At 39.2% G+C, this 19,971-nt stretch overlaps 1 protein-coding gene across 1 annotated transcript in view; it reads left to right on the top strand.

Moving 5' to 3' along the window:
- The first annotated feature begins 9,634 nt into the window (after window positions 1-9,634).
- The window catches only part of CFAP47 (cilia and flagella associated protein 47), a 306,788-nt gene continuing 296,451 nt past the window's right edge, over window positions 9,635-19,971 (top strand). Inside the window, exons 1-4 of the mRNA XM_014954045.1 lie at window positions 9,635-9,715; window positions 9,937-10,491; window positions 14,320-14,471; window positions 19,066-19,181. Coding sequence (XP_014809531.1) covers window positions 9,635-9,715; window positions 9,937-10,491; window positions 14,320-14,471; window positions 19,066-19,181 — 904 coding nt within the window. The remainder of the gene's footprint in view (window positions 9,716-9,936; window positions 10,492-14,319; window positions 14,472-19,065; window positions 19,182-19,971) is intronic.

The following is a 19,971-nucleotide window of genomic DNA, read 5'->3' as shown; positions in this document are numbered from 1 at the left end:
CATGGAGACAGAAGAAACAAACAGTACTAAACTTAATGTTTTTATTTAAAAATATACAAATATTAGAAGATCACATCACAGTACCTCACAGTGTATGTGGACAAGTGCCTGGTTGCATGTCGAGCAGCAGCAGAGACCTTTGTCTTTGCTTTTCCTCCTCGTCCTTCCCCTTCCCTCTCTTTCCTGCTCTCCCATAGCAGGTCCATCCCCTGCTGCACTGCTGTGCTAAGTGGGACTTAGCAGATGTGGGAAAGTATGGAAGATTGGCGAGGAGGACTGTAAATACGCTCAAGTGACCCCCATGTAGGGTGCTGGAAAACACATCTATCACACTAATTGTTGCTTAGTTTTGTGTGCTCAACAAGTAGAACATCTGCACTTAGATAGCATAGGCCTGGGATGGACTCAGGGGCACCTTATCAAACATGCCTGAGATTCTTGCCCTGCTGCTGAAGAGATCAAAACACAGCAGAAAACTCTGCCTGCCAGAAGCCTTGAAATACAGGCCCAAGCAGCAAGTGGGAGCTCCCTCGCTCCCTCACTCCCTTGCTAACAAGGACTCTCTTGCTATTAAGGACTCTTGCTCTGCGGTGCCTGCATCCCCTGGTTGCCTGCCTCTGCCTGGGTGCTGCTTCAGAGGTTCCCCGATCCATGAGTTATTATTAAATTTTTTCTTTGCCCTTAATCCATGGTTTTGTGGTTGTTCCTGTGTCCTGCCTGCATTGGCTCACACATCAGAGCAGAGATGGATCCACTTTCAGCAGACTGCTGAAAGATGCTGCTTTTTACTCTGATCAAAGTATTCATTAGCCTCCTAAATTGCATTAGTAGCTCTTAAATGGGATTTTTTCTCTAACTGGAAATGTGTCTCACCTGTAAGTCAGATTGCATTTATCCACCCTTAGCTATTTATGAAGTCCAGGAAGAACTAATTTTAGTTGTTTCAATATTTCCTAGAAATTCATAATGCTCTTGCAAATAATTTTGTTTTACATTTTCTTTTTTTTTTTGCAACAGTTTCTGTAATTTCAGGAATGTAGATCCCTCTTCAGTTAATAGAAAGTAATAAGTACTGTAGAAATGAGATTCAGCTCTCAATAGTTCCCTGACTATTAGCTCTGCGTGAATAGCCTTCAAGACCTGTAATACTGGTGACCTCTATTCCCACTAGATAATTGCTTTTATTATGCATTGCTCATTTCTGTTCTTGTCTTACAGCACTGATGGATGTAATTTTGTTGTATACTATATAGGTGCTTAATGAAATTGCTGAAAGTTTATTGCTGAGTTAAAAAAATGATGTCAACTCTTGAGTTTCAATGAGTGTCTTATCTGGAAGCCAGCCTTCCCCTCCCCACCCCCCCCATTACATTAAATGTTTGTCACTAGGAAAAATTAGAAAGTGCAAAATGCTCATTATATGTAGCCTAAAATGCAAACATATCTATACTACCATAATGAATAAACATGCTATATCTATAGCTGATAAATTAGGCGACATGATGGCAGGTGAAGTGTAGATAAGGTGAAAGTGTTTCATGTTGAAAGGAAGAGCTGAAGACCCGTGGAACCTCTATGTTGATATGATCAGTCAGAAAGAGAAATGGATGTCAGTGAGAAGAAATCAATGTAATGTCTACTTTATGCAAAATATCAATACAGAGAGGATATTAAACTGCATTAAGAAAAGTATCTGCAGATAGATTTACAGGTAGTAATAGTGGGTGACCAGAAATGGGAAAAGAAATTACATGGAGAAACCCTCAACTGAAGAAAAATATATAAACACAGGATTAAGCTGAGCAAGAAATATTAGGATAGAGGCATATAAAATAATGAATGTAATAGTGCAGGTCAGTTGAATGTTCATGTTTCTCCTTTTTTCCTAGTGTGAGAAGAAATGTTAAAAAAGCAGTCTGAAAAAAAACAGTGTAAAATTCATAAAAGAAAGCATATGTTGACACAATGCATCATTAACCTACTGAGTAGCATGAATTCCCCAGAGTATTTATCTTCTGTAATTTGCAAGGTACGTTCTATCCTAATTCCCATTTAAAGCAATTCTGAAGCTTTGCTATTGATCTTCAAGGCCATCATTGGATAAGGACCCAGCTAAATTGGGTAGTATCCTTTCATCTGTAACTTATGAAGACAAATGAGCGCTCCTAGTATAACGCAGGAATCTGTGATGACATTCATGAGGACTAGGGATAGTATTTTCAGAGAAAATGGGTTAATACATCGAGTAACCATAGACGGTTATACTGAACCATAGTCTGATTGCTTTTAAAGTATATAGATATATCTATTTGGTAATGGTTTCCAGCTGTAATTGAAGCCAAGGAAATAAAAACATCAAGCAGCTCAGAAGGCTGAGTACCTAAAGAGCTGGAAACCAGGGAGTGATCTGACACTCCAGATGATCATAGTGCAAATTTAATTTATCTTACTAAGCACTTAGATTCTAAGGAAGTAAATTGGATAATTGCATATAAAATGTAAAAGATATATCTATAATAAAAATACACATAATTGTACTAAAAAATGATTAGGTGGTACAGTAATTTTCAGCCTTTAGGAAAAAGAAAATAAATTCAATAATAACTGAACATTCTCCTCAATAATTTTATCTTTACTGCCTAAGAAAATGATTCTTAAAATTGTTTAAGTAACTAGATAGTAGGAGACATGTATAAAGTCAATGTGATATATGGAATTCTATTTTAAATACCTATGTAAGGGGAGGGGGATGATCATCTTCTGGAGGTACTTATCTCACTCCTAATCATAGTGGACACTTAAACTAGACATTGATTATATAGCAGTGAAGTATGGCAAGATGAATCCCACCATTAGTAACTTTAGGAAATTGCATCTTTGTGTGTAGTGTATAGTGGAAATTTTATATTGATTCATTGATGCCAATAGCTGTTGACATCTTGATATCGGCTACCACTCTGGTTCAATGGTAAATATCATGATTTTATGGGAGTCTTTAAAAGCCACAGACAGCCGTTAAAGAACTCCTGATTCATATGAGAGATTTTCAGAGCTATCCCTTATCTGAATTTCCTATCATCTCTCTCTCTATATATGCAGTTTCCCTATAGTTATGTTCTGTTTTGATCAGAGATGGTCTGCCCAGCTCAGAAACATACATCTTCATCATGTTCCTCAGTGTCGTTCAATGATTTTTCTTTCAACCCAGAGATTTTTTTATTTGTCTAATACATGAAATCCGTGACTGGATATAGATGCTTTTAGAGTTACAAAATTTTTCATGGGCAAGGATGTTTTCACACATTGTGACTAAAAAAGACACCAGATGCAGAAAGCATTTCCATTGGAGCAGACTGCAGGAAACAAAGGACGTATTTGTAATTTGTTATAGAAAGCCTGGCACTGGAAACTTTGGACTAACTGCTGTGAGCTCGTAAGACCAAAATGTTCAGCTCAGCACGATGTGCCCGTGCTAGCCTTGGTCCCCAAATCAGTATTGTCATGTTACAGCAGTACTATGGCTTCCCTCTGGGTCAGGCTATTTAGCTAAACTGAAGGGGTACACTGATAAAGTCACTCTTCTTCTGATCTACAGATACAGAGGTAATGGCTCGGTGTGTGGCTCTTGGAGCCCTAAACTATATTGCTGAATAAGAGAAAGTGTACGTATTTATGATTTATGTTTTTCATTTTGTGGTGGGTTGACCTTGGCTGGATGGCAGGTGTGCACCAAACTCCTCCATCACTCCCCCTCCTCGACTGGACAGGGGCAGAAAAATACGACAAAAGGCTCGTGGGTCAAGATAAGAACGGGGAAATCACTCACCAATTACTATGATGGGCAAAAGAGACTCAACTCAGGGAAATTTAATTTATTGCTACTCAAATGTCAGAGTAGGGTAATAAGAAATAAAACCAAATCTTGAAACACCTTCCTCCCACCCCTCCCTTCTTCCTGGGCTCAACTTCACTCCTGGTTTCTCTGCCTCTTCCCCACCCCAAGCTGTGCAGAGGGACGGGGAATGGGGGTTGTGGTCAGTTCATCACACCTTGTCTCTGCTGCTCCTTCCTTCTCAGGGGGAGGAGTCCTTACACTCTTCTCCTGGTGCACCGTGAGGCCCCTACCACAGGAGAGAGTTCTCCACAGACTTCTCCAATGTGAGTCCATGCCATGGGCAGCAGTTCACAAACTGCTCTAGCGTGGGCCCCCCACAGGATCACAAATCCTGCCAGCAAACATGCTCCAGGGTGGGCTCCTCTCTCCATGGGTCCACAGGTCCTGCCAGGAGCCTGCTCCAGCGTGGGCTTCCCATGGGGTCACAGACTCCTTCAGGTGCATCCAGCTGCTCCAGCGTGGTGTCCTCCCTGGCTGCAGGGGGACAGCCTGCCTCATCATGGTCTTCACCATGGGCTGCAGGCGAATCTGGGGCATCTCCTCCCCCTCCTTCTTCAGTGACCTTGGTGCCTGCAGAGTTGTTGCTCTCACGTATTCTCACTCCTCTCTCTCAGCTTCTTCCGGTCTCCCAGCTTCTTCTTCAACATGTTATCACAGAGGTGCTACCACCATTGCTGATTGGCTCAGCTTTGGCCACCAACCCCATCAGACATAGGGGAAGTTTTTGGCATCTTCTCACAAAAGCCACCCCTGCAGCCCAGCCCTGCTACCAAAACCTTGCCACACGAACCCAACATATATTTACCAATTTCTGCAGTCTCTAAAAAGAAAAAAAACAGGAAAGGCATTTATGATTGCCTTGTCTAACTGACAATCTCTCTGTCCCCTCATTTTTTCACTAATTTTGGTCTGCTTCTTTCAACCCCATCTGAGAAGGAACGAGGTCTCAGAGACTGGCATTTCTTACACGTTTTGTGAAGACTGATGGTTTCATTGAGCAAAAAGACCCAATAAAATCTTCATTAGTTCTGCTTCTCACAGAATGATTTGTTTAGTGAAGAGACCTTTAGAGGGAATTAGAGTCCAAATCTGTCATTTCGAACATTTTTGTTTTCCATTAAGCAGCAATTTGCAAGATTAAATGCAAAGGAATATATCTTATTAGTCATCATTATTTGGACTTTGCCTGTTTCTGGCTCCTAAAAGCTAATATAAAAATATACACACTTAAATATTTTACCAGTAAGTGGCCCTATTTCCTTCTAGTATATTCTAAGTATATTTACTCCTCCTGAAGTAGAATAAATAGGTCAGCATTCACAGTTCAAATCACAGTTCCTCTGGATTGAGATTTCAGCAACAAAGTGCAGTATGAGCAGCAGCTTGTTCAAATTAGCTTCATTATCTCAGGTATCACTGTTATTTTTTGTTGCTGAATTACTGTCAAATAAATCACCCGTATGATCATTTTAACTGCCCCTTTTTCTCACATATCGAATACTTTCTGAAGGGATTTGTCTGTGTTTTTAGAGATTCCTGCCTGAGTGAGAGTTAATTCTGACTCAGTCGGTGCATGAGCTTCTTTGACCTGTGTTCAGAAAATGGGCAGATAGGACCAGCATCTCAGCTCTCTCTATTTTTTAATGCAGCAGGGAAAAACAAACTGGTGATGGTTTTCTGATTCTGCATCTTGTTTTACCTGGCCATGGCCCCAACAAGCTGGGGGATACTTAATATTAAAAAAAGTAACTTCATCTATTAACTGGAAAGAACTAACCATGATATTCCAGGTTTCTGCCTGGAACCTAGGAAGATAGTTGGATCAGTGGATAGTCACATAAGTGTCAGGTCTGGCTTATGATAGCTGGAAGTGACTCGGAAACTGAGGTATGGTGGAGTTTTATATAAGGTTATACTCTTCACTCTGATTACTATAATACAATTTTGAAAAGTTTGCTATGAAGCTTTATTATTCATCATCTGATACTGCTAAGGTGAATGCAATGTGAATCGGGCAGGTTACTGCACTGTAAAATTGCATGAATTTCTGCAGAAGTAAAATCACACTTAATGTGGTCATATGATTTAGTGATAAAGGAGAAAGAATATACATAATCCATATCCTAGTTATAAAGAATTCTGTCATCAAAACAAAATATGCCTGTTCCTTTACAATAATAGTTTTCTCTTTGGGGATGATTATTAGGTGACTAATAAAAAAAAAAAAAAGCCAGCATAAGCTGAGGAAAGGAAGGAGCAGAGTCCATTATCTAATGTTGGTTCATAATAAGATATCATAATGATGGCAATAGTAAGCATTTGGATATAATGGTTTGCAGAAGAGGAAGAGAGCCTAGCCAGGCTACTTCAGAGGGATCGAGTCTTTAAACACAGACTTTGGCTCCTCTATACACAAGCTAGATCGCAGATAATTTGGGTTTTAAAAGTTTAGTTAAACTTATAATAATTTTGTATGGACATACCTACATTGAATCAAGTGAAAGTAAGGCCAGTGTTCTTTGTTACAAATTCTTTTATGACAGAATTGATTTTTAAATGTTCTGTCTTGGCTGCTTTCTTTAGCCTCCACTTACAATGTTAATTACCATCCTGTCAATAGTGCTGCTTCAACTGTTCATGAACTAATGCTCAAAACTGAAGCTGAGAAACCATCCTCCAGTGACATCAAAAAAGAGGTGCATGTATGAGTGCTTTTATCCTGGATTGTTTCACGTGTCAGGGTTATTATATAGCCCCATGCAGAGCTCAGTTAGTAGAATGAAGGCTAGTGACCTGACTGGGAATTAGATGGGAATGTAGAGCATCAGGAAGGTCAGAAGGAGTAGAGAGGGCAAGGACCTTCCAAGGATCCTCTTGTACTACAGCAAGGTCTGAACTGACATGAAAAATCATAAGCAATTTTTAGTTTCTAATAGTTGTGCTAAAAGTATTAAATGTTGCTACAGTTCTTAGTGGGATGGAAAAAAAAAAAAAAGTTGTGACTGACTGCTTTGCTATGACTCAGTATGTAACAAGTGACATATTTAGTATTTTCTCTGAACTAGTGTCCTGGTTTGGGGTGAAACAGAGCCAGCTTTCTGGTCAGTACTCTTGCTTATACTTGTTGCTATGGCAACGAGGGGCAGCTGGTTTGGTGGTTTATCCCACGGAGGGGCTGCACCTGTGGGGAGGAACAGATAGGTCAGTTGACCCAAACTGACCAATAGGGTGTTCCATCCCATCTGCCTGCTCAGTATAAAACCTGAAGGATTGAGGAGGTCAGGCTCTTCTTCAATGGTTTGGTTTCTTTAGTGGATCTATTTCTTCAGTGACTGTTGTCTGAGCAGTACCCTCTCAGTTCATCTGCCTTTGATCTTGCTCTGTGGGTTCCTGGAACTAGAGTCAGAATCCGGTTCATGTCTATAGCTGAGTCCAGTCTGGAACTTCCCCAATGCCTGCTGGTGACATCTCCCTTGGAGCTTGATACAGTTTTGTATTTATTCACATGTGTTGTATCTATTTCATTATTACCTTTTTATTGTATTGATAATATTTCATTAAAGTAGTTTAGCATTTTCTAAACTCATACAAATAATCTTTATCTCTATTCTTCCTCTCCTTGGAGCAAGAGGTGGGGGAGAGCATCTGCCATCTTATCATTGGCCCACTTGGCCCAAACCTTAACAACTAGTTATTTGTTTGCTTTTGGATTTGATTGTTTCCAGGTACCAGAATGTGTGATCAGAAAGACAGAACATTTCCTTGTTACTTTAATGTGACAGCTGAGGAATAACCCAAACTAAGATAAACTAATGAGCTTGTTACTTTTTAGCACCATCATGATGTCTGTATAATGTCTCAAAGTTTTTTCTTTCTTTGAATCAGGTATTTCTTAGGTCTGATGTTTTGTCCCTGGAATTTCCTCAATAATTTGTATAAGGATCAGAGAAACCATGTAGCAGTGATTGTCATTCTCTAGTGAAAAAGCAGAGGGAGTTTAATTCTTTGATAAGGCAATCTTCTAATTTTTTCTTCTTTTTTTGTATGTGTGTCATTTAAGTACAATCATGTTACTGTAAAGCATATTCAAGTAATCTTCCCAAAAAACTCCCTTCAGATGACTGGGTTTTACTCTTAGTGTTTGCAATGACGAATTCCCACTCATTCTTCAGTAATCTGCAGATAGCTGGCTAGCACTTGAATTTTTAAGAGGGACAAAAAGACCTGTTAGTATCCTCCCCCAGCAACAGAAACAAAGGCTCTCCTCTCTCTTTGCTCCCTCTAGGTTTCTCGACCCATTAAAAATATACTTTTTGCCCTTTTCGTACTTTGTAGTTCTTCTGATCTATGCCATCCGTGTTTGCAGCTTCTCACGCTTGGCTTCTAAAATATAAATAATGTAAGTCCTCACGCACTTTCAGGGGATGAAGTAATCCAAGGCAACATATTTTGGGTTAATCAAAACTGAAGTCTGAGGTTCTGTGTGCCTGCTGCTCCCCTCTCCTTGCTTCTGCTACATTGAAGCGAAGCACAGCGCGGCCCATTATCTACCTCCAAGTCTGCCTAAGTGCTGGATTCTTGTCAACTTTATTATACCACTTAAATTGCAGCATAGGAAGGTATCGGGATACAGAAGAGGAACACAACTTTCACCACTCAATAAAGGCACACAATGAGGTATTACCCCCAGGTGCTGCAGATGCTGAGCTTCCCACCAACAAACAGATGTGTTGGTGCTCTGCTTTGGTTCTATGTAGACCACGTCTGTGAGTAACACACATGCTCGGAAGTCAGGTTATTTTTATTTCAGTTTAATCCATCTTTACTGTGAGAAATGGGCTGAGTTTTGCTTCAGCTAATTGATATATTTTTGTTAGTATGTCTGTATTGACGGGAGGAGGCCCGGTGATGGTGGAGCCTCACCCATTGTACCGAACTAACCCTTAGAAGCGCCCTGGGGCTGTCCAGGGGTCCTGGCCTACGGGAAGTCATCTAGGTGAAGAGAGCCAGGCCGATGGCAGACTGGTAAGTGGACAAAGGACTGTGAAGACTGACTAAAGACCAATGGCGCAAACTGATAAAGCAGACAAAGGCCACCTGGAGGGTCACTGATGGAGATATGACTACCAGGGTACTTGTAATCATTAACACTGGGCAGTAGGTGATGGCAAAGATTGCAAAGCAACAAGTAGCATAATCAACTAGAATAGGGGTGTTTAGAATGATAATTTTGTAGAACAGATGTATGTGCTTAGTAAGCGGTCGGGAAGAATGTGAGCTCCAACTTCTCAGCCAATGAGAAGGGAGACAGTGGCTCAGGCGGCCGGGATAAGAAGGATAAAGATACCTAAGAAACCAAAAGGGAGTGTGCCTCTGCTTTGAGATGCACCCGATTCAGCGCTGTTTCGTATAATACATTTTTTATACCTTTGCTTCGGCGATTTTGTCCTTTTTAAATTCTAAGTGTGAGCCGGTGTTTCTCACATTTACAAAACCCAGGGGTTTCTTAACCCTACAAATGAGGAAGAGCATCCTCATTTGTATCCCTCTGCACCATCCCGGGCCATCGCTGGTGGAAATAGCAGGAAAACACCTCAGGTGAACAAAAGGAACTCTGCTGGACAGGCCCCAACCCCGTGGCGGGACACAGGATCAGGTATCTCCTTAGTGATAAGGACAGGTCAAAGGAATGTTTTTTTTATTTTTATTTTTTTCCAGCTCCTGCCCCACCTGGTGCCCATGAGGTGGCAGCCCTCCGCCTGCCCCCATGGCCCTGCCTACCGGGGCCCCCCGCACCCGCCGAGGCGGCGGTGTGTGCGGGTGCGGCAGGGTAGGCTCCGGGCTGCGCACCTGAGGAAACACCACGGCTTCGGGGAAAAAACCCTCTCCTTTGGGTAACGACACCTCGGGCCGAGGACTCCCAGACCCCGCCGGCTCTGCTGCCTGCGCCGGGCCGGGCCGAGCCTCTGGCCCCGCCTCTCCCCGCTTTCTCCTCTTCCGATTGGTGGGTTTGGAAACGCCGCTCTTTTGCTTCCAATCAGCGCCCTGCGTCCGTTGCTAAGCGACCGTTTCCACGCCGCCCGGGTAAGGCGGCCGTGGCGGCCGTCATGGAGGGTGGGTGGCGGGAGGTGGCCGGGGTGCGCATCGCCCCGGCCGAACTCCGCTTCAGGGACGCGGTGCCGGGGCGCTGCTACCGCGCCTCGCTCAGCGTCCAGAACCGGCGGGTGGGGAGCTGTCGCCTACAGCTGCTGCCGCCGCGCCTGCCCCAGGTGAGGGGTGGCCGGGAGGGAAGCGGTGGGGAGCGTTATGCTCCGCGGGTAGCGCACATGGAACAACTCCAGCGTGGGGGAATAACGGTTGTGCCTCATGAGACCACCCTGCCCCGAGTCCCGCAAGTCCGTATCCTCCCCTCCTGCACTTTCCCTGAGGAATGGGTACACAGCCCGCTCACCTGGGGCTTGCCAGGCCCTCCCGTGAGGTGCAGAGCGTTGCATCTCGAGGCTCTGCTTTTATTTTCGGCAGTTTTGCAGGTGGGACGTCTGCCCACAGGTTTGCCCGGCTTGGTGGGTCCTGTGGAAGAGGCTGCTTGGGCAGGTGTAAGTGCTTGTCTGCCTTCAGCTACTGCAAATGGGAAACACTGACGTGGGTGCCTTAACAGCCTGTGAGATTCACTGGACTTTGCTAGTGAATTGGAAATTGATTTAACATAGTTGAATTACTGGATAAACTGGAAAGAATAAGTGGCAATTCTGAGAGCCAGAGTTGTCTGAATTGCTTCTCATGTGACAGTTCTAAAGGAGGGAGCCAGTCCTGGTTTATTGTTTTCTTGTGAGAGCATGTAGGTTTCATTTCTATGATACTTCAAACATATTCTCATACAGAACTTCAAATGAGGCTGCTCTTCTGGGGCTTTTAAGTCAGAATGAAATGAACTCCATTCTTCCCGGTTCTACATTATCCTGGGGTCATGTGCAATTTGAAAGAGCTTCACTGTTTGTTAAACCCACAGTTTCACGTAGGAACAAACCAGCTTTCTTGTATGTCTTACTGCATCAATTTCCTTGTTGGTAACAAATCCTGCTTAGCTTTGCTGGCTGGCTTTGCACTCTCTAGAAATTTTATCCCTGAAGAAGACTGTAAATTCCTCATTATTTCAGGGAGCATTATGTAGAAATGTATCACTTTGGTATGTTGTGAACAACAGATTTGTGAAGTGATCTAGATCAGCTGAAGGGCACAAGTTTTGAAGTTTTTTCTTGAATTTCCGTAGGGCTGATTGATAGCTCTATTACATTAATTCTGTATTGTATCCTTCTACATTTTTGAGTGGAGTAGTTCATTTGTGGTGCATGCTTGTGGTGAGCTTTGTCAGAAAAGAGGCATTTACAATCTTTTCTCAAGATAGTATGTTTACTATTAATAGCATCTGATTAGTTCTGGAAAAATCATTTCCTAGCCAGACTTTTTAAAGGCAAATGCATCTTTACAATTTTAACCAGTTTAGCCCTTGACTTGTAACCTATGTGGGCCCAGCAAACCCCAGTTGTGGTTAGTAGTTTTATATTGGTCTTCCATCTAGCAAGTTAATTATCTGTTAATTAAGTCCAAATTGGGATCAAAGGGTTGAACTGCTAGTGCGGGTTCAACAGAAGCTGATGTTGCTTTTTGTCCACAGCTACTTGAAGTCTGAATAAGTATATTCTAGGGTAGTCATGAAAATGATTGTCAGACAGTTGAAGTACCTTGGATAATTTCACTGAGTAGTCAGCCTTTTTGAAAGTAAGAGCGGCCAAGACCATGTAGGCATTTTTAAACCTGCCCTCTCCCCCCCTCCAAATTAGCTAATTTGCATGCTGTAGACAGCTTGATTTTTATTACATTATAACTGAAGAATTTTGCAACGAGCTGGAAACTGTTGGGTTGGGCTTATTCTTTTTTGTTAGTTTTCATCAGCCTGAGAAATTTTTCGTGTGCTCCAGAAGTGGAAAGGCAGAGTCAGCTTTAGAAAAGAGCTAAGGTTACTCAATCAGCATTTATGAGCTTTACCTCTTTAAATATCTCATGCCTTTTATAGAATCACAGAATAGTTAGAGTTGGAAGGGACCTTAAAGATCAGCTGGTTTCAACCCCTCTTGACCTGGGCAGGGACACCTCCCTCTAGACCAAGTTGCTCAAAGCTGCATCCAACCTGACCTTGAACACTTCCAGGGATGGACCATCCACCCCTTCCCTGGGGAACTTGTTCCAGTGTCTCACTTCCCTCACAGTAAATAATTTCTTCCCAATATCTAATCTAAATCTCCCCTCTTTCAGTTAAAACCATTACCCCTTGTCCTGTCACTACACTTCCTGACAAAGAGTCCCTCTCCGGCTCTCCCGTAGGCTCCCTTCAGACACTGAAAGGCTGCTATAAGGTCTGCCTGGAGCCTTCTCTTCTCCAGGCTGAACAACCCCAGCTCTCTCAGACTGTCTTCATAGGAGAGGTGCTCCAGCCCGCTGATCATCTTTGTGGCACTCCTCGGGCCTTGGTCTAGCAGCTCCATGTCCTTCTTATGTTGGGGGCTCCAGGTACTCCAGGTGGGGTCTCACGAGAATGGAGTAGAGGGGCAGAATCACCTCCCTTGAGCTGATGGCCACACTTTTTTAATGTAGCCTAGAACGTGGTTGGCTTTGTGGGCTGTGAGTGCACATTGCTGGCTCATGTTGAGCTTCTCATCCACCAACACCACCAGGTCTTTCTCCTCAAGACTGTTCTCAATCCACTACCTGCCCAGCCCGTATTTGTGCTTGGGATTGTCCCAAGCCACATGCAGGACCTTGTGCTTGTCCTTGTTGAACTTCATGAGGTTTCCAAGCCTGTCCAGGTCCCTCTGGATGGCATCCCTTCCCTCCATTGTGTTGACTGTTCTTCACAGCTTGGTGTCATCAGAGAACTTGCTGAGGGTGCACTCAATCCCACTCAATACTGAGTATTTTAATGCTCTTGTGCTTGAGATGAATAATATGACAGTTAGGGGACAAGATTCCACTTCACCTTCTCAGTTCCAGAAAGGTCTGTTGTGGTGCCCTTTCTCATTCCCTGACCTTACACTGCTGTCTGTGATTACATGGCTCTGAAGTGTACGACTCATCAGAAAATTTTCTGAGGCATTGCGTTCATAGAGTGCAAGAACTGAAAAATAACCTTCCCTGAGCGGTTATAGTGCATGGCCAAGAAATATCTTTCAAGGAATGTAGCTCACAAAGCAGTTTTCCATAGGTTTCACACTACATCTGTTTTCCCTAGAATAGAATGAATATGCATGGCTGTTTAACTCTCTTTAGAGAAGAGAAAAATTTTACACACTTCAAAATGAAAACATGACTGTTCTTTCAAAATCAAGCCCATAATCATGATGCATATTACATAACATGTTCTTTAGCTGAGTGTTTGTACTGCTAGAAATAATTTAAAGGAATAGAAAGAGATGCTCAGACAACAGAATCATCAAGCAGTAAATTATATGTTTGCATATTTCAAACATAAATTAGAACAGAAAAGTTAAAGAATACTGAGAGGACTCTCAGAAATAAACATTAATTGATCTGGACCTATAAAGCAGAAGGCTATTGTTCATAGAATGATGTGAACTGTAAGGAGCCTCAAACACCAGAGAAGCTCTAGACCTTGGTGTGAGGCTTTCCTAGGAATGTGGGAACAGCTGGAATTCCATGATGTTTTAGTAGGTTACTCATGAAAAGTTCAAGAAAAATTGTGCAGTCAGTGTTGGATATAGGCAGATGCTTACAGACAACAAAAAATCTGCAATTGTTTTTTTTTCTTTCGGAGAGGAAAAGGGTACTTTCAGTCAGCTGCTTCTGGTTTTTTCCCTTTCATTTGACCTGCAAAATTGGAGGTGCCATGGGCCCTCCATGGGGGGCAGATTTTCAATGTACAGTGAGACTATCTGTTGACCACAGCTGAATTTGGTCAGGCCTAAAGAAAAGTCTTATGCTGTCTCCTTTTGATGCTGCTTTGGACTGAGACTTAATCCTTGTTACTTTTTCAGGCACTAAAAAGATTCTGGATTGACTAGTATCGGACTTAATTTTATGTTGCTTCAGAAGGTTTATTGTAACAGTAAGAAAAGCTAGAGCTCTCCTGGAAATACTAGAAATGATATTTTGCTAAACCAACTATTCCATGTAATCTGATGGGTTAGTATTCTTGTTTCTGTTTTACTGTAAAAAATCTGGATTTCAGTAAACAGGAGGAGAAATTTTATAAAATCCAATTTTTTGTTTTAAAAGCATATTTTAAAGTTGATTTTGAATTTTAAATCAATCTGCATATTCTTCTGAAAATGAATCACATGTATATGCTTTTTTAATATAGAAATGTTTAACAATAAAAATAAAAATATTTATGTGTTTTTAAATTGCAGTTTAAATTGATTGTGGAAAATCCAGAAAAGCCTGTTGCGTCTGGACTTCAAGTTACAGCTTTTGTGGAGTATTATCCTGAGAGTGCAAAAGATGTCCAAGATAGACTGCTTCTTTTAATAGAAGATGACATAGTTGATATCCCCCTGCTTGGGTATGATAGTAAAAAGTTCATATGCTGCTGTTACTATTTGCCATTTAATCTTGTGGAAAATTTGCTAATAAGTGCTGATCTGTCCATTGCATTGAAAACAAATAGTAAGTTTCCTTACAATGGTAAGATTTTTTATTTTTTTTTTTCAGAGCAGCGCACAGGTAGGAAGTTAATAGGGGTGATCTCCCTCTAAGATCTCAGAGAGATTGTGGGGTTTTGTTTTTGCTTTATTCTGTGTTGGTTGTGATAATGTTGATAATTTCTAATTCTGTATCAACATTAGACAAGTTAACATCTACTCTTAATGTCTTCCCTCCTTACTGAACTACTTGTATAAAAGATTTTATAGTAATCGCAAAACTGGATTATAGTGAAACATACATCGCCCAATTCTCAAAATATGGCTTGTTTTAGAATAAGCTCACACTTTCAAGGATCATTTTCATCAATCTGTGTGATTGTGTGTGCCTATTTATATGTGTGTTTATGGATATATGTTATACATTGTATATAACATAGGTATTGGTTGGTAAACGTAAGCTTCTAAATACAGTTTCTCAAAGTTAGGCTACGTGGTTACCTGTGAATGAGGGGGAATTGCTCTTATCTACCTTTCTCTCCTTTGTCTGAAAAGAGAAATCAGAACAGCAAACTTCTGTTTACAGGTTCAGATTTCAGATGTTTAAATTAGGACTGATGAATCTCATAAACTATTTCAAATCATAGTTTTTTGAAAACCTTAACATTAAAAATAACCTGTACAGACAGAAAGGAATTTCCATGGAGATTATCCAGGATATGACTTGTTTTTAAAAATCAAGCAATCCCACAAGTGTCCCACGTTAGCGGGAAATGTGTAAGGTTTTGCCTTCAGAGAAGCTTACTCCTACATTTTATTTACTTCTTATCTCATGATCTTTTTCACTGATTTGCTTTTCCTCATTTAATATTTTGTTGTGGGATTTTATTAATTTTTTTTTTTTTTTTTTTTTTTTTTTTTTTTTTTTTGAAGACACCTCCCACACACTGTTTGGTAAAGTCTGTCACAGGGGGATGATGTGTGACTCTGAGTCCAAGATAAGGCAGTGCGGAAGAGAGGAAGGAGGGGGCACACAAAAACCTGGAAAGAGGGGTGAGGCTTATGGTGCAAGGCTTTTAAATTTTTTTTTGGGATTTTTTTTATTTTTTTTTTTTTTTTTTTTTTTTTTTTTCTTTTTAAATGTTAACGTTCTGCTGTTAATGTAGGATACAAATAGTTAAGTCTGACTTAGGGTTTTCATGTTTGGTAAATTGTGTCTCTTTTTAGCAAAAGACTCTCTACCATCGGAAGATTTGGAAATAAGAATTTCAATTAGTTGCTTTTTCTGTGGTGTTTTTAAACTCTTGTCTTAGAACACAGTATTAAACAGTGATAAATTTCTTGAATAAATTTAGAGAAATTTAAATGGAAAGCCCTAAATACTTTTCTTTGACTGAAAGACAGGGATGACTTTCCAGAAGGCAGTACAGAACATAGTAAATCAATATGATCATTTTACTATTAAAAATAACTCTCTCTAAATATCTTCATTTTCCTAGAAGAAAAAAGTTATTAGGGAACACTTTTTTTTATATATATTTTTTAAGTTTTTATTTTTTTAATTATCTATTTTTACTGTGGCTTTTTATATTTAATTTTTAAATTGTTTATATTTATTTTTTTGAAAATTTTTATTAGGGTAGCATTGTGGAGATAAGACCAGTGACTTTTTTTCTGGAATGAAACTTGCAGTAGACTGTGAAGTATTTAAAATCTTCATGTTTAACAGGCTTTTGCAAGGAAAAAAATGACAGGCTATAATAATTTTTTTTTGTTTGGAAAAAATGAATATACTTTGTAATTCTTTTTTAATCAGTTTTTTCCCAAATTTATTTTGTGCAATGTTCTATCTTGGGGGACAGACACACACCCCACCCCCAAATTTATTTAATTTAAATGCTTTTTTTTTTCACTTCCTATTTAAAAGTTTGTGAACTTTAAAACATTTTTAATAACATTTATTTTCTACTGATGTATCAATAATAATGTAGTAAGCACTTATGCTACTTTTTCTAAAGCATCAAGAATTGAAATAAATTATTTTTAAAATTGTTAAGGTTATATTTAGATTTACATCAAATTACTACATATTTTTGTGATGCACAAACAAAATTTTAATCACTGACAGATTCTGATTTTTGGCCACTCGAATATCGTGTTTATTTCCATTGTCTCTGGTGAATGTCACTCAGATTGTGTACTGGTAGTACCTTTGAAGAGTTGTGTATCTGCAAAACAGAATTAAGTTTTAAAGCATGTGACAGCAGGTTCAGAAAATTTACAAATATAATCCGAGACAATGTGTTATTGTATAAGAAACATTTGGAAGTTGCTGATATTATTCGAACTGGTTTCTTTAAATGTCTGCTACTTCTCTTTTACCTATTAGCTTATTTGTAGTCTTCTTTCTTTGAAATCATATTGTTTTTCAGCTTTTATTTCTGTATGAGTTATAGGGTATATATATAATTCACTATGAATTTATGGAAATTATGGGTCTACACGTTTTGTACATAAAATTTTATTGAAAGAAAAGTTCACTGGTGGTTTCTGAAAAAGACGTAGAAAAGATTTAACCTTTTTGCCAACAATTTGTGTGATTCCTTCAATCGCATTTACTGTTCATTTTGAGAAAATCTTTAGTCTGGGGTTAGATTCACTGAGAGTGTAGGAAAAATTAGTTTCCCATACAACGTTAAACTGTAGTAACACCACTTTTTTTGTAACTGTATTTTTAGTAAAAAATGTCACCAAGAATATGACAGTATTGTGCTTTAGGGCCATTAATACAACAGTGCTTTGGTTTGCAAGTGAAATAGCATTTGCCTGGCTCGTGAGACTAGATCCAGTGTTAATCATATTGGTTTGTGGCTCATGTATTTGATACAAGTTTTGGAGACCAAACAACATTCTTTGCTTAATTTCTACAGCACCATGGACTTATGATGTGCTGGTAATGACTCAATTTTGTAAATATTTGATTGCCAGAGATAATACTTATTCTCAAAGTTTTGGGATGTGTTTCAAACAAGATACTTGCAGTAGTTTGGGTTTTATTTTTATTTTAGTGTGGGGTATTTTTAGGATTAACTGAAACTGTTTTGAGATTAACTGCATCCTAACTCTTTTTGAAATATAATAATTAAGAATTAATTTTTTTGTTTTAAAAAAAATATTAAGAAAACATTTGAAATTAGGCCTTTCCAGGGGCAAATTCCATCTTCATAAAAACCCCAACCAAACTAACCAATCAAACCCCATTCTGTAACTTGACTATCTCCCTTTTTGCACAGGTCTGAATCTGCTAGAAAATCTCATTGCATTTAGAATTTATGCTTATTCCTGTCTACTTGGGAAGTTATATATTTGGATCTTGAGAGAAGAGATATTTGTGTTTCATTTTTCTAACCAAGCTTATTGGAAGAATGTTTGAATATGTAGAATATGTGAAGATTTTATAGTCTCTTCAAGTGTACTCTAATCTTGCTAATTTTTTCCTTTTTAAAAAATAAAATTCAAGAATTTGCTCCCTTTATTTTTGCATTACAATAAATTATTAAAGAAAATGAAACCCAGTGTTTTAACATTTCCAAGAATGACTTCTAGTGTTGCATTTCCTGATTAATTTTTTTTTTCCTCTCTCCCTTCCTTTCCCTCCTCCTTCCCCCCTCCCTTATGCAATAGATTGTATGTGCAGGGCCTACTTAGCTCAGCCAAGGAGATTTATCTTCCCCATTTAGTCTTCTGTAGTGCATGTAATGGAGATCATGAGTTGTAATTGTTTCTGTATGTTCCTATTTGTGGTTAAGAGGAGATAGACTGCTGTGCTGATGTAAAATTCTAATTCATTTCAAACACAGTTTTGTGTGAGATCAGAGGTGTGATTGTACTAGAAATCAGGGCCTTTAAAATACAAGTTTCCTGAAGCAAGTGTGTAAACAGTACCCAACACAGTGATGTCATCATGCTGGTTGAGGCTCTTAAATATGTAATAGAAATAACTATTATTTCCACTTCTGTCTGTTGCAATAAGGTTTGTTGAATCCACATAAAGTATCTGTAAAACAAAAGACTGTAAATTGAAACTGGTATGTGTGGTTTTGCTCTGCTTTTAGTTCAGGAAGCTGATAATGAAATACGGTGAATGTTAACTTTGGTCTTATTTTGTGATGCAACTAACTCAAGATAGTTTTATTTAAAGTTCTTTGTCCTATACTCAAGTATTTAAAATAAATAGGAATGTGCACATTCCATTTTGACTAATTGTTTAAAGGTGTATTGTTTTAAAGTTACAGTAGTTTGTCATTCAAGTGAACAGCTTGATAGATAGCTGTATCTTTTTTACATCTTCCCTGTGTGTCACATACTGCTGAAGTGAGTTGCATAAACATTGGTGGGAGAAAAAGAGAACTCTCTTCCACTGTAATCAAATTAATCAAAGTAATCAAATTACTTTAAAAATGCATAGGGATTTTCAAGTTTTGGGGAAAACATAACCATGTCTTTTCTCCGCAGATTAACTCCGTGCTGTTATCTGGAAATTCAGTCAGAGATTAATTTTGGTGCAGTGATTGCAAACAGTAAAATAATTAGTAAAGAGATTAGTATTACTAACCATGGATCATCTTCAGGTAAATATTTAGTATGCATTAAATTATACAAATATTTTGTTTTCTTGGAAAATGTAATTTTATGCAAGTTAACGCTTCAGTGGCCAAGTAGAAATTAACTGAAGTGCTGGGTTATGCAGAATATGAGTATTGTAGCTAAAGATTCTATTTGACTCTCTTTTCCACTGGACAAAGCTGCAGACACCTTTCTCTAGTAGTAAGGTGGCAACTATGATGAGTTTCAAACAACAAATTCAAGGCAGTTAATTATTTTTATTCCTCACTTTTACAGCTGTTTATTATATCATAAGATATCTTTATTTGCATTAGGCCAAGGTTGTGTGAATGCTTTCTTCACAGATATCCACAGATATTGTACCAACAGAAAATATGTGAGTTATTTGCATTAGGCCAAGGTTGTGTGAATGTTTTCTTCACAGATATCCACAAGCAATATTGTACCAACAGAAAATATGTGATTACAGAAACACAGAGATGGGTTGCAATATTAAAAAAAAAAAAGAAATAAATCAAATGGCTGTCTAGTTAGAACAGAATTTTCTTTTATTTTTTTACTTTTTTCCAAAAAGCAAAGGAAAAATTGGGGACTTTCTAGCCAGCTCAACACAAAGATGTAGTATGGAGCTTATATAATCGGCTCTTGCTCATACATACTAACTTATTTCTTTGAAGAATGATGTTTGGATAAAGGAAATGAGGTAACTTAAACTACATATACATCTGCAACTAATTTGCATGGTGTGAAATTTCTCATGTTGTATAGGAACTCTTTCTAGTTATAGACTCCGTT

This window comes from Calidris pugnax, unplaced genomic scaffold, assembly GCF_001431845.1.
Source record: "Calidris pugnax isolate Ruff unplaced genomic scaffold, ASM143184v1 scaffold246, whole genome shotgun sequence".
Lineage (NCBI taxonomy): Eukaryota > Metazoa > Chordata > Aves > Charadriiformes > Scolopacidae > Calidris > Calidris pugnax.
The sequence above is the reverse complement of the archived record's forward strand: the minus strand, read 5'-3'. Positions and strand labels throughout refer to the sequence as shown.